The 12,655-nt window shown below is 35.7% G+C and overlaps 2 protein-coding genes across 2 annotated transcripts; both read right to left on the reverse strand.

Annotated features, from left to right (window-relative positions):
- Positions 1-87: 87 nt before the first annotated feature.
- nr5a5 (nuclear receptor subfamily 5, group A, member 5) lies at positions 88-3,822 on the reverse strand. Its single transcript, XM_038287986.1, has 7 exons — positions 3,575-3,822; positions 3,007-3,122; positions 2,755-2,896; positions 1,161-1,891; positions 900-1,019; positions 655-802; positions 88-542 (listed from the first exon to the last, which is right to left on the reverse strand). Exons 1-7 carry the CDS (start codon positions 3,672-3,674, stop codon positions 295-297), a joined length of 1,605 nt encoding a protein of 534 aa, XP_038143914.1. The 5' UTR covers positions 3,675-3,822; the 3' UTR covers positions 88-294.
- A 2,673-nt stretch (positions 3,823-6,495) lies between these two features.
- soul5 (heme-binding protein soul5) lies at positions 6,496-8,493 on the reverse strand. Its single transcript, XM_038287965.1, has 7 exons — positions 8,369-8,493; positions 8,215-8,274; positions 8,034-8,115; positions 7,551-7,671; positions 7,050-7,186; positions 6,790-6,953; positions 6,496-6,699 (listed from the first exon to the last, which is right to left on the reverse strand). Coding segments are annotated over exons 1-7 (669 nt in total). The 5' UTR covers positions 8,371-8,493; the 3' UTR covers positions 6,496-6,596.
- Between the last annotated feature and the right edge of the window lie 4,162 nt (positions 8,494-12,655).

Raw genomic sequence — 12,655 nt, forward strand, 5'->3', positions numbered from 1 at the left:
TTCGTATACATCTTTAACCTTTTGTGAGATTGAAATATTTTTATGTATTTAATAGAAAACAAACTTAAAAAGTATACACAAGATTACTTTGCTTTATTAACGGTGTATTTTATTGCTTTTGTTAAACAATTTTGTTTTTCCATTTTACATCAAATAACAGCATTCTTGCCTAATTTATAAAATTCTGCTAAAAAATTACAAGGTTTGGCTGTGGTAACACTGATAGAAACTTTTTCATAGCATGGTCCAACATGGTTGAAGGTGTTGGTAATGTACCAAAACTGCTGCACAGTCCTAGCTATGCTTCCCATGCAGCATCTCTGCAAGGAGAGAGTTGCAGGGTAAATCTCCAAGAAGGTGGCGCTGCTCCAAATAGTCCTCAACTTGCAAGCTAATGCTGCGTACTTCAGGGAGCCGGAGAAGCAACTGCCCAAACTTGTCTGAGTGTCCCCGGTGACTTTGTTGGGTATGTTCCATGAGAGCCCTGTTCACCCTCTCCTGAGTCTGCTCTACTTGCCTGCGGTTTTGCACTGACTTCACATCTGATACATTAAAAACACAGAGAGTGGGTTGAATGCCAACAGCTGCTGCATTTATGATATAGACATTTGAAAAAATTAACCGTAGTCACTGATGTTTAAATAAAACACAAACCTGGGTTGAATAGGACGAGGTATTTAAGACAGACAAACTCTTGTCTGTCAAACTGGAGTGCCTTAAGTTTGGACACGAGGTCTTGGGTCCTTGTTACTAAGCTACTTAATGTCATTCCGGCCTGAGAAATAATGGTTGACACTTCAATCTGCATGAGAATAAATTATAGTTAGTAGTTGAAGTTTGGGATGAAATTCTGTTGCATTACTTCAAAATAGTTCATGGGAATTTCAGAATGTCTTTACCTGTTGACCTGTGACCAGATAAATACATCCTTCTTTGCCGTAGGTGACTTGTCTGCAGAGATGATCTAGGACCAGCAGCTCACTCCAACAGCTTTGCAGCAGCACCATCTGGTCGTCCACCTATCAGAGGCATCATTTAGTATTTTAAAATAAAGAGCCACATCCCCTAAATTCTGGTGCACAGGAAAAATTCTGAATCCAAAAAACTGTCAGCTCTTAACCTGCTGCTTTGACTTTTCTGATATAGCAAAGTTTTCTCACCTTGAGCTCTTTGAATAGATTGCTGTTTCTGGCCCACTCCACAAGTCCAAACAGAGTCTGGTCAGCCATTTTGCACATGATACTGAACGTATTTAGACAGTCATGCTTCCCTCGATTGGCCTGTTCTTTCTGTAGACTTGTGAGGACCTTGGTCCGTAGCTGACCTTCATCTTGTTCACCTTCAAGAAGCTGGTGAAGGAAGTTAGGAGAAGGAATGGTCGATGGAGTTGTTCTTAAAGCCTGATTCCTATTCTGGGAAATGGCAGGGGCTGAGCTTGGTATTGAGCAGGGAGGCGATGTTGGTCCGAATGAATCCTCTGGGGTTGAATGGACTGGATAGTGTGTAGGAACTGGGCTGTAGCTAAAGCTGGGCTCCCCTTTATCCTGCAAGTACTCAGGGAGTGTGCAATAGAGTCCATGAAAAGGCATGGATGGAGATGTTTGCGCTCCATGATTGTTCATTGTACAGTCCAGAGGCATGGGGTGACAACTTTGTTCCATTTCGGATGGATACATGAAGTGGGGGAGATGAAAAGCAGCAGAGGGTGAGTTGTTTATTGGGCCACTTATTTGGTGAATGTCACTCGGAGACTGGGGAACAGATGTTTGCCTAGTTTCCATCTCAATCCTGTAGGGCTCAGTGTTTGCCTTTTGCTGTTTCATCTGCCTGTCTCGTCTGTACAGGGGCCCAAATTTATTCCTTCCACCTCTCATACGATCTGATCTTACAGCTGGAGGCACACAAAAAAAAGTCATATTCAAACATGTTTGACCAAAAGACTTAAAGCATATTTGGCAAAAGACTGAAATGATTAGTTTTGCCTAAAAGTGGAAATGCAAATAAAGAAAAGGGTTCATAATAGACCCCAAAAATACATTTCCTGTATGTACATTTATCCATACCCAGAATGACTGATTTTAAGCAAGATGAACAACTACATTGCTGTAGACCGTATAAAAAAAATGTTTTTCCTTCTTTTTTAGACACAGCATGATTCAGATTATTAAAACTTTACATCACATACAGCATTAGTTAAATGCAAAAAACTGCTTTTGAGTCACAATCTGGTTTTAAGGTAACAAGAACAACCCGTTTCCATGTTAACGTTATTGTCCTCAAAATGCAGTATTTGGACAAAGTTTTTTTTTTTTTTCTAATTATCCTTTTAAGTCCACAGTGAACACTAAAAGCTGGAAATCCACTTTCAGGACTTTTTGGGAGAAGAACTTGTGCTTCTACTACATTAGACCTTTAAACAACAACCATGTTTTTGTCAGAAGCAACATCTAATAATACTATTTTGAAATTAATATTAATATAAGTACATATTTTGTTTAGTCAAATAAGAGAAGATGTGATCTTTCCAACATAAGTTCCATTTTGCCTAATCGGTTTCTGAAAAGTCATATTTTTCTTTCGGCTGTTTTTTTTTTGCATACTTAGGTTAAATTTATATGCTTTTACATGGACTGATGTTCTGAAGCATTTGAATTTAACAAGAAACCCACAGCAGGTAACATCTGTAACCTTTTCAATGCACTGCATATCAAAAAGAGGCAAAATTCACTTAAAAAGCGATGAAAGCTTAAATACCTTCTCTCCTCATGCCCACAGCCAAACACTTCTGGAAGCGGCAGAAAGGGCAGCGTTTCCTTTGGGAAAGGTTCATTGGGCAGCTTTGTTGCTCTGAACACGTATAATGTTTGTTATTCTGCACCGAGCGTTTAAAGAAGCCCTGTATGAGGAAGAAGCATTGCTAAAATGTAACTACTGTGCAAGTGAAAAAAAAAAAATCCAGGTCCTCATCATCACAGCAGGACAACATATCAACAGGTTATGTCATACCTTGCAACTCTCACAGGTGAGCAGTCCATAGTGGTATCCAGATACTTTGTCACCACAAACCGGACAGCTCTCCTCTGGCTCTGGCCTGCTGCCTGCCTCAGTCTTTTCTTCCTCAGCTGCCAAAATCCAACAGAAACAGTAAATGTTTGATCCATTTTTGACACACATTTACCAATTAAGAATTGTGGCAAGATCAATGTCGCCGACATGAAATAAGGTTTATTGCTCAGTTGTCGTGAGAACATGGAACAGTACAGGGCCATCCCTTCGCTGCAGAAAGTACCTTATCAGTCATCTAGATTTGCTTCCCTTTGATAACATACACGACCCTTACATAATTTCCAGACCCTGTTTGCTAAATGAAATGGACTGAACATGAATTTAAATCCCTAAAACAGAATATTTACAAGTTCTTATTTTCTTGTTTGCAACACCAAATAGGGTGTTCTAGAAGAACCAATTGATTTGTCAGCAACAGATGCAGATTTGATGAAAATATCTGTATAAAACAAAATATGTTTTCACATTTCTAATAAAGAGCAGCTGGTGAAGTCCATCTTGTACTCACATGTTGCTGAGCCCTCCTGCATGACCAAATCCTCTGGATGGTTACCAGAGTAATGGGCAGGAGACTGAAGCTGTTGTATGAAATAACCAGGTATGTCCATCCTCTGGGGACATGAACTTCACAGTCAGCTCAGTTTAATCTTCATTTTTGCAAAGACCAGGAGACAAGACAGTGACAGCAGGAGAGCCAGAGAAAAGCCAGGCGGTGGTCAGGCCCAACAGCTCTGATGGACTGACAAGTGTTGAAGGCCTACATTTGGACTTTGTTCCATAGTGAGTGTCATAAAACCTCTCCTGATTGGCACTCCTAACCAGTCAGTATGTCAGCAAGCAAGCTAACCGCCAGCCCCTGTAGGGAAGACAGATAGCCACCTGCTGGAATCTTACTGAAGTGAAATCACTTCTGGATCACCGAGCCATTCATAAACCCAGGAAATAAGATAAGAGTCCATTAAAAAGAACATGAGACTGATGCAAAGCTACAGAAATTGTGATTTTATGTCAGCTATCCTTATTATGGAAATGTGAAGAAGCTCTAAATTTACATTAAAGCACATTTAGGTTTACTGCTTGTGTTGATTTCTAAATGTAACCAACACTAATGATGAGTGTGTTTAAGTGTGAGAGGGAGTGTGATATTCTGCAAAAGAGACTCAAGTGAAAACATTTTGCCCCATTATCAGTTATGTGTTATATAGCCTTTAATTTTATCTCATGCACAACAAATTATTCCTGTAGCAATATCTGGTATTAACTGTTTTATTACACTACCAGCTGTAAATATTTTTTTCTTTAATTAAACATTTATTTTCCAGGAGAGATGCCGGTTAAAAGTGCATTGTGGCAGCTGTTGAAATCTACTGTAATGTGCCTTAATAGTAAGCATTCACGTAACACTTTAGGATTGCAAGTATTTGCAGCTGTGAATGAAACAACAGGATATCCTTTACCTTAAGTGGTGACATGGTGGCAAGGAAGTTATGCTTCCTTCTAGTATTGAAGTAAATAAAAAAAATTATGTTTCCTGATTTAAGCAAGAAATATTTTTTATTGGGTGAGTTTTATTAAAGCTGCAAATTAAAACAGGTTATGTAACAAAATTTGAATATGTTATCTTAACCTTCCAGACAGTGCTAGTGGTGATAAGATAGTGCTGAAGCAGGATTAACACAAACTGGTCCAGTGACGTCAAAGCAGTGGACCAGCTTAATGTGAATGGTTACCTGCCCAACTTTTTTTTAACTTATTTTTTATTGAACTTTTCTCTGAATTGTAACAGTAGGGAGATTCCAGCATGTTTAAATCCATATACAATTGTCCATTATCAATGTCCATATTATGGGAGTGGTGCATTTTTTCTTTCTGTATTCATTCAATTTTTCCCAATTTTCCACAAACTGCCTGGCTTCCCATCTCAAAATATATATGTGTTTATCCATCACAGATATCTCCTCCACAATGTTCAGCCACTGCTGCACAGTTGGTGGTTCTTTTTTATACCACAAAATTGTAATGGCTTTTTATTTGATGAAAGTAATACATTTACTTGAAAATTATCTTCCAGATAGAGTGTCTTACATGATCTAGGTATTCCACATCCTATATATTGTTTTCAAATTCCAGCAGATATTATTTCCAATAACCATTTATCTGTTGACAGGATCAGAATATATGTATTACATATTCTAAACCACTCTTCCTCGCTTATATGGTCCTTCAGTTCCTTTTCCCATTTATCTTTAATATGTTTTGTAGATGTTTTTTTTTTTTTTTTTTTTGCCTGCCATCAGTCCCTGGTACTACACTGAGATTATTAAACTTTTTTTTTCCCCTCGTAGGATTTAAAAAAAATCTAATTTATTTTACTGGTGTTAATTTTTATCTCTTGTCATATTAATCTTTTATTTGTAGATACCGATACTGATACTGATAATCTAATCCAAATTTTGTCTTTAACTTATTGAAACTTAGCAACTTACATTTTTCTTCCATTTTACACATTGCTGCAATACCTTTACTGCCCTACTGCTTGAACCCTTCATCATAAACACCTGGTCTAAACACAGAGTCCCAAGCAAACCAACTCAGGCTTCTTATATCTTTGTCTAGTTTTTCATTTTCAATTACTGTATTCCATATTTCAATTCTAGTTCTACTTATTTAATCTAACTGATTACTTAGTTCTTTCAATGGTCGTATCAAATTTCTTATTCTTATATCTTTTCTGCCCATTTCCAGATGTTTCCATCATTTAGAAACATGTTCATCATTTAACCAGCAGATCAGAGGTCTTATCCGTGCAGCATAAAAATATTATTTTAGGCCTGCTAAACCCAAACCCCCTCTGTCCTTTGGGAGCTGAAGTGTTTAATATCTCACCTTAATTTTCTTTCCTTTCCATATACCATAAACCTTGATATGCCTCTATCCCATTCTATGAATTGTTTTTGTGACACCATCACTGGCCATGATTGGAACAAGTATAACAACTGTGGTAAAATATTTATTTTAATTGTCTCTACTCTTGTGTTAAGCTGCCGACCAATGGCCATTCATCTTGCCAAATCCTTCTTGATGTCTTGATAGTTGGCCAACTTTTAAATATTATATAACATTGCAAACTAAGTTTTCAGTTTGTATTTCTTAAACTAAATATTTAGCATGAAATAGCCTGCTTATATAAAAAACTGTTTCAACTGTTTCATGGTATTCAGTTCACTCATTTAACCTAATTAGTGCCATCTCCTGGTTTGAATGTGCAAAGCTCTACTTCACTTTACCTTCCCCGTTTTCTTTTGTAGTATGTCTAAAAAGATTAATTACTCAAAAACCCATAAATAAACAGAATAGCTTCTGCACAACACTACTTTATTTGCCAACCAAAATAAAGGCAAACACTAAATTAAAAATCATCAAAAAACATGCATTTGTTGTTTTTTTAACATTTGGGTTACATTAAACATTTGGCAAAGCTCAGCTATAACAGAGGCATTGTCTGCAGTAGCCTATGCAAAGGATGTCTCCTAGGGTTCAGGGTTTTGATCATCTGCCTCACTGTTGTTGCAGACTGGATCCCCCTCAACAACGTACCAGACTTCACTGTGGCACTTTTTATTCCAACTTGGTCTGCAAGAAAACAAGGAAACCCATACAGACATATTCGATTATGAGTTGTTATACACTAACATGGCTTCTATTTTTTTGTTATTTCATTACCTGTTATATCCAGCCCCATAATGGAACCCCTTTTCATATTTTGCATTCACTGGGCGAAGAGCAGAGGAGAGTTCCTCACAGTGCTTATTATCAGCAAAGGTATGCATCATGTCTCCATGGCTGCGCACATATACATTCATAGCCGGCATCTCTTGGATATAAACCTGCAAGTCAGAAGTTTTTTTTTTTTTTTAATCATTATTTATTAGTCCTAAAAGTAGATCTGAAATAAAATATTCAAATTTCATAACAAAGTTTACATCTTTGTTGGTAGGTTGTGGGGGGTTATTCTGATATTCGGCCGGCAGCAAGAAACTCATCGTGAAGACACCTTGCTTATACATTTTCTTTTCAGGGATTTTTATCAGAACAGGTGCAGTCATGTCGATTTTTTTGCCTGCATAAATGACAAACAAACTCTTAAACAGAATTGATGTACCAAAAAATGTACGAAATCACTGATAGCTAAAAGACATTTGGGTTGACAAAAATACAGATTTAGATTGAGCTATAATCATTCTTCAGTTTAAAAAAAAAAACCTTTACCAAATAGTTTTTTTTTTAGATGGAAATCAACTTTTAAGAGAAAGACACTGAAATCAAAGTGGGCACTTTACATTACATTTATCTTATCCCATTTATTGTTGTTTATGAGTCATGTGAGGACCTTTATTGTTAGAATGATTTTGTTTTGGTCTGAGTTTAATTTAAAAAAAGTATCCATAAGAAATTAACAATAAGATTCATATATTCATACGAACCTTCCTCGTTTTCACCCGTGATGTACCCATACAGTCGCCAGAAGGATGGAAACATCATGAGCTCCATAGAGAATGTTTTGTAATCAGTTGAAACCCATTTCACGGATTCATAATGACGCACCTGAAAAATATAAACATTAAATACAATTATTTGGTGTCAAGTCCACAAACACTTCGTTCCCGTTCCAGTAACTAATGGAGGCAGTTACCAGTGTACCCCATGTGTACCCATGTACCAACAGCAATCATAAGAGATAAATTAAGCTTTATAATATGGAAAACAATGGTAAAAATTTTACATAAAAACTAGTTTAAGCAGCAACAAAAAACAATACAACACAGTTAAATACATTTAACAATGTATTTGTGGTTAAAATCCAAGTAGAATGATAAACCTGCATAGGTATTGGATGGATAATTCTAAATTAATAATAAAAAAATAATAAAAAAATATTATATAAATATATATAAAAAACCTCTAACCTCATATGTGGTGGAGTTGCAAATCGAGTCAAAGAGCAGACACTGTTCTGTCTCACTGCAGAAGTTCAGCTGGGAAGAGTCTCTGTAAAGTCCGAAAATTATATTTTTTTACTCCAATACACATATAAGGTAAGTTAAAGAAATAAATCTACTAGTTAGAATTTGGATGAAATATTCATACCCAACTCTAGCCTCAGCTGTGAAGATCAACATTAGAGTAACAAAACCTGTAAGACAAATCCTGAGACACACAAGGCTGAGTTGTTTCTTCACTAAATTCCACTTTTATACATTTCAGTTCATCATGCACAAAGCTATGGTAAAAGTATACTCACATGACGGGTCAATGTTGAGTTATCACTGTCCCAAACAGGAATCTCCTCAGAGTAACCCAAAGGCAGTATTTATTCCTCTGGTTATGAAAAGAAAACAGGCCACTCCCTAAGCCCTTAGTTCAAACCAGACAACAGAGAGGCAAAACAAATGAGAAACCTCCCCAGAAACAGGAGAATGTTGGAATACTTGTTTTCTCATTAATATGTTAGATAACCTTGTTTTTTATGTTATATATATTGCTATAAAAAAGGTATAAAAACTTACAGATGTGAGTTTACTATTAGAGTTTGTGAATTACAAAAGAACTCTTAATATTGAAAAAAGTGTTTTGTTCACTTCAGGCAACATGACATAAAGGTCAACAGTAACTTTGACCTTTGCTTCATATGCATTTATGCAGTCATGGGATGATATAGGTAGTTAAACCAGTTACAGTTCAGCAGCAAAGTCTTGCCTTTTTGGATTAATGGGAAAAAAAACATTACATTCTCCCGGATATATTGTGTTTTTTTTTCTCAGAAATAGGGATGGCAATTTTAAAAGAGAGACAATAAAAAAATATTTGAATTTGATCTTTGTTTTCTTTTTTTGTACATGGTCAACTTAATTTATTTATTACCAAATTGTTTCTTGTTCCTTTTGTCAAAACATCAATGTGCAGACATAGCTGGCTGGATTTGACACCTTATTCCATGGCAAAAATAAATTCTGTTGGCTGAACAACACAGAACATTTTGTGTTCTCTGATATTCTCATTTAACATCGTGATTAATTATATTGAAAGTGTTGTAAAAGCTCCTTGAATCTCATTTGCAAAAGGAAAATAAAACGTTGTTCTGGAAGAGAAATAATAGAACAGGCAAGGGAGTTAGTGACATTGATAGGACCTTTCATCAAAACCCTCTCAATACCTCTGTTATTCTTTGCAGGACACCTGATCTTAACTATCGGACAGAATGTTCTTTTACGCCCATGTGTATAGTGGACAAAAACTATAATGCAACAAACAGAATAATAGAAAGTACATAATGACAAAAAGGTTTATAATTATCATGAATAAAGAATCTACAAAGAAAGCTGCAATATTCATTGACCAGCAGCTGCTGCTGTTACTTTGAAGCAAAGCTGGGTGTTAACTAGATACATTTACTCTTACATTTGCTGGAGTAACATTTTCGAAAAAAGTAGTTGTACGTTATCTTTTTTCTTGTGAGCATCACTGCTGAATACTTTCTAATTTTACATGAGTAGAAATAAAGGAGTGCTACTTTTACTACTCTTACCTAAAATCTTTGACGCACAAACCAGTGCGTTGCATTCAGTGGGACTCTAGTAAAAAAGCTAAATATTATACTGACAGATGTATTTGTCTTTAAAACTGTTTAATTTGCATTAAGGTTTAAATATGTATTGGTTGTATAATCCTCCCCAAAGGCGCGTTTGATTTTTCTTCAGTCTCTGGGAAAAAGGGTAGAAGTGGAAACACTCCCAGTGTTTCAAAACAAGAAACAGCTGAAATCTTCATAGTGCAAAAACAAAGAAGAATAAATCATGTCACATAACATGTTTCATCAAGGTCCAGTGGTTGTGCAAGTTACTACATTGTTCTGGCCTTCAGGGAGCAGTAGATCTGAGTCATTACTCAATTCACTTGTTTTTAATTTGTATGAAATGCAAAACAATCATTTAGCCTTAAAAATTTGCTTTGATTAAAATTATCATGTAAAGTATGTATTTTTGTATCATTTGAGAAATATGCATAGATACTTGATATTGAAACTAGAAGGTCTGTGGAGCACTTTCATTAATAAAAACAGGTTATAAAAGGATCAGTTCAAACAATTGAATGGAATTACTAGTTATTCATGGTCACCCATTGGTGTGACAAAAAAATACAATCATCGTGAGTGTACCAACTCATGATGAAAGGAAACTGGTTACAATATTCAGAATCATTTCAGGAACTACCAAGACTGAAGCCTGCCATGATCATGAAAATGACAAAACATCACAGGTACTGTCAGTAAAAACATTCTTAACATTTTCAAAACCCAAGAAGCCTCACCTAAAAACCAAAACCATGTAAAAAAAAAAAAAGAAAAAAAGAAAAAAAAAGCTTTTTGGCCATCCATTCATTTTCTGTCATGCTTATCCTTGGTGGGGGACAATGAGGGGTGCTGGTGCCTATCTCTAGCTGTCAATGGGTGAGTGTCGGGGTACACCCTGGACAGGTCGCCAGTCTATCACAGGGCAACACAAAGACAAACACACACTCACACCTAAGAAGAATTTAGAGAAGCCAATCAATCTAACTGTCATGTTTTTGGACTGTGCAAAGAAGCCGGAGTAGCCAGAGAGAACCCACTCATGCTCAGGGGGAACATGCAAACTCTATACAGAAAGACCCCAGGCTGGGAATTAAAACCAGTAACTTCTTGCTGCAAGGCAGCAGTTCTACCCACTGTGTTACTCTGCAGTACTATTTGGCCACAATTCAATTCAATTTAGTTTATTTATATAGCTCCAACTTGCAACACATGTCATCTCAAGGCACTCTACTGGGACAATTCAGCCAGATCAAACAGTCAGATCTGTTCAAAGTTCTCTATCCAAGGAAAACCTGCTGATTGCATCGACTTATTGACTCGAAAGCAATCCCTCACACCAACGCAAAAAGGAGCATGTTCTGAGGATTCAAAGTAAGGCATTCATAGCTCAACAGCACAGCAATCAAACAAGGTGGTGGTAGGATCATGCAAAAGAGTTTTCTTTAGAAATTTCTGACAGTTAACCTATTCATTTTTTTTCAAATATGATATGAAAACAATTCAAACCTAAAATTACAAAAAAGAACATTTTTAAACACAAATGATGAACAATTTTTATTCAAGATAAAGAGGAAGCTCCAATAATCGTTGCCATATAATAGTATTCATCTCTATACTCATTCAGTAGAAATACCCATGTCCTGTATTTATGGAACCATTATTTATCCTGCACTTGTTGCTATTGCACTTCTGGTTAGACCTAAACTGCATTTTGTTGCCTTGTACCTGTACATGTGTAATGACAATAAAGTTGAATCTAATCTAATCTAATTATATAATTTTGGTTTCTACACAACTGTCCATAATGTCAGCTACAATGAACTAAACTAAACAGTCACCATGTTTTTAGCATGCTTGGATATGATTAGCATAATGTATGTTCAAATTATTGATGATGATAGGAGCCAGCCACTGTTCATTTCAAAATTGTTATATATTGACACATTCTATTATTTGGCGTAAATATTAATTCTTCATGAAGAATCAGTAGGCTGTTATCATTTAATCAGGTTACAGAGGAGGGTGTCACATTTTTAAACTAATTATTATTAACCTTGAAACATCTAGATATGGCAGCATAGTCAGTTTAGTTTCTTTCCTGGTTTAATTTTGATATCAACAATAAAAATTACAATTCGCTTAACTATTAAACTGAGCAATGATTTTTGCTGTTTTTGTATTTTTCAAACTTTACACTTGATATAAAAATGTTGCTTAACTACTAAAGCATTTAACAAGTATTTAAATATATATCGGTATGAATAGCAGTATTTGTACGCTGTTTTTAAAGACTTTTATTGAATTTCTGTAGTAAGCAAGCAACTCCAAATGTTTTATACCTGCAATAAATCATTTGTATTCAAGCTGTATGCAGCTCTTAAAATAAAACATCTGCATTTTTAAGATAGTAAGAAAAACTTTGGAACATTTGGAAATTGTTACAGATAAAAACGTTCTGCTCTAATTAAACTCTGTCAATCATGGTGATTGCAGAGCTAAGTAGTTAGATAAGTCTGCCCCCCAGTGGCGAAACAGAAAGTTGCAACACTGAATACATTTTCCTAAATACATTTAGATAGGCCCATTTGGAATGGTCTTAAATAGTTAGAATTGTTTTGAGGGCATAGATTCGTATTTATTGTTTTAATGTTGGGTTCAGAGCCTCAATTTTATATTTTGAATAAGGTGAAAATAATAGAAATAAGATAAATAGCTCCTGCATAAAAAAAAGCCACAAAAACAAACACAAAAGAATTAAGTTTCTTAATGTTTGTTTGTGTAGTTTTCTACTAAAAAACTACAATTCCAAAGGGACTTGACATGACCAGATTGTGTAATCCCAGAGCTTCCTGTCCCAACATTTTGGACTCAGTTTTGTTTGCTCAGTAGGCTCTGCAGGTAAGTGGCTACAGTAAACCAAACAACCTACTACATATCCATCCTGTGCTGTGTAAGGAT

Source organism: Cyprinodon tularosa, unplaced genomic scaffold, assembly GCF_016077235.1.
Source record: "Cyprinodon tularosa strain WSP-4 unplaced genomic scaffold, ASM1607723v1 ctg246, whole genome shotgun sequence".
NCBI classification, from domain to species: Eukaryota; Metazoa; Chordata; class Actinopteri; order Cyprinodontiformes; family Cyprinodontidae; genus Cyprinodon; species Cyprinodon tularosa.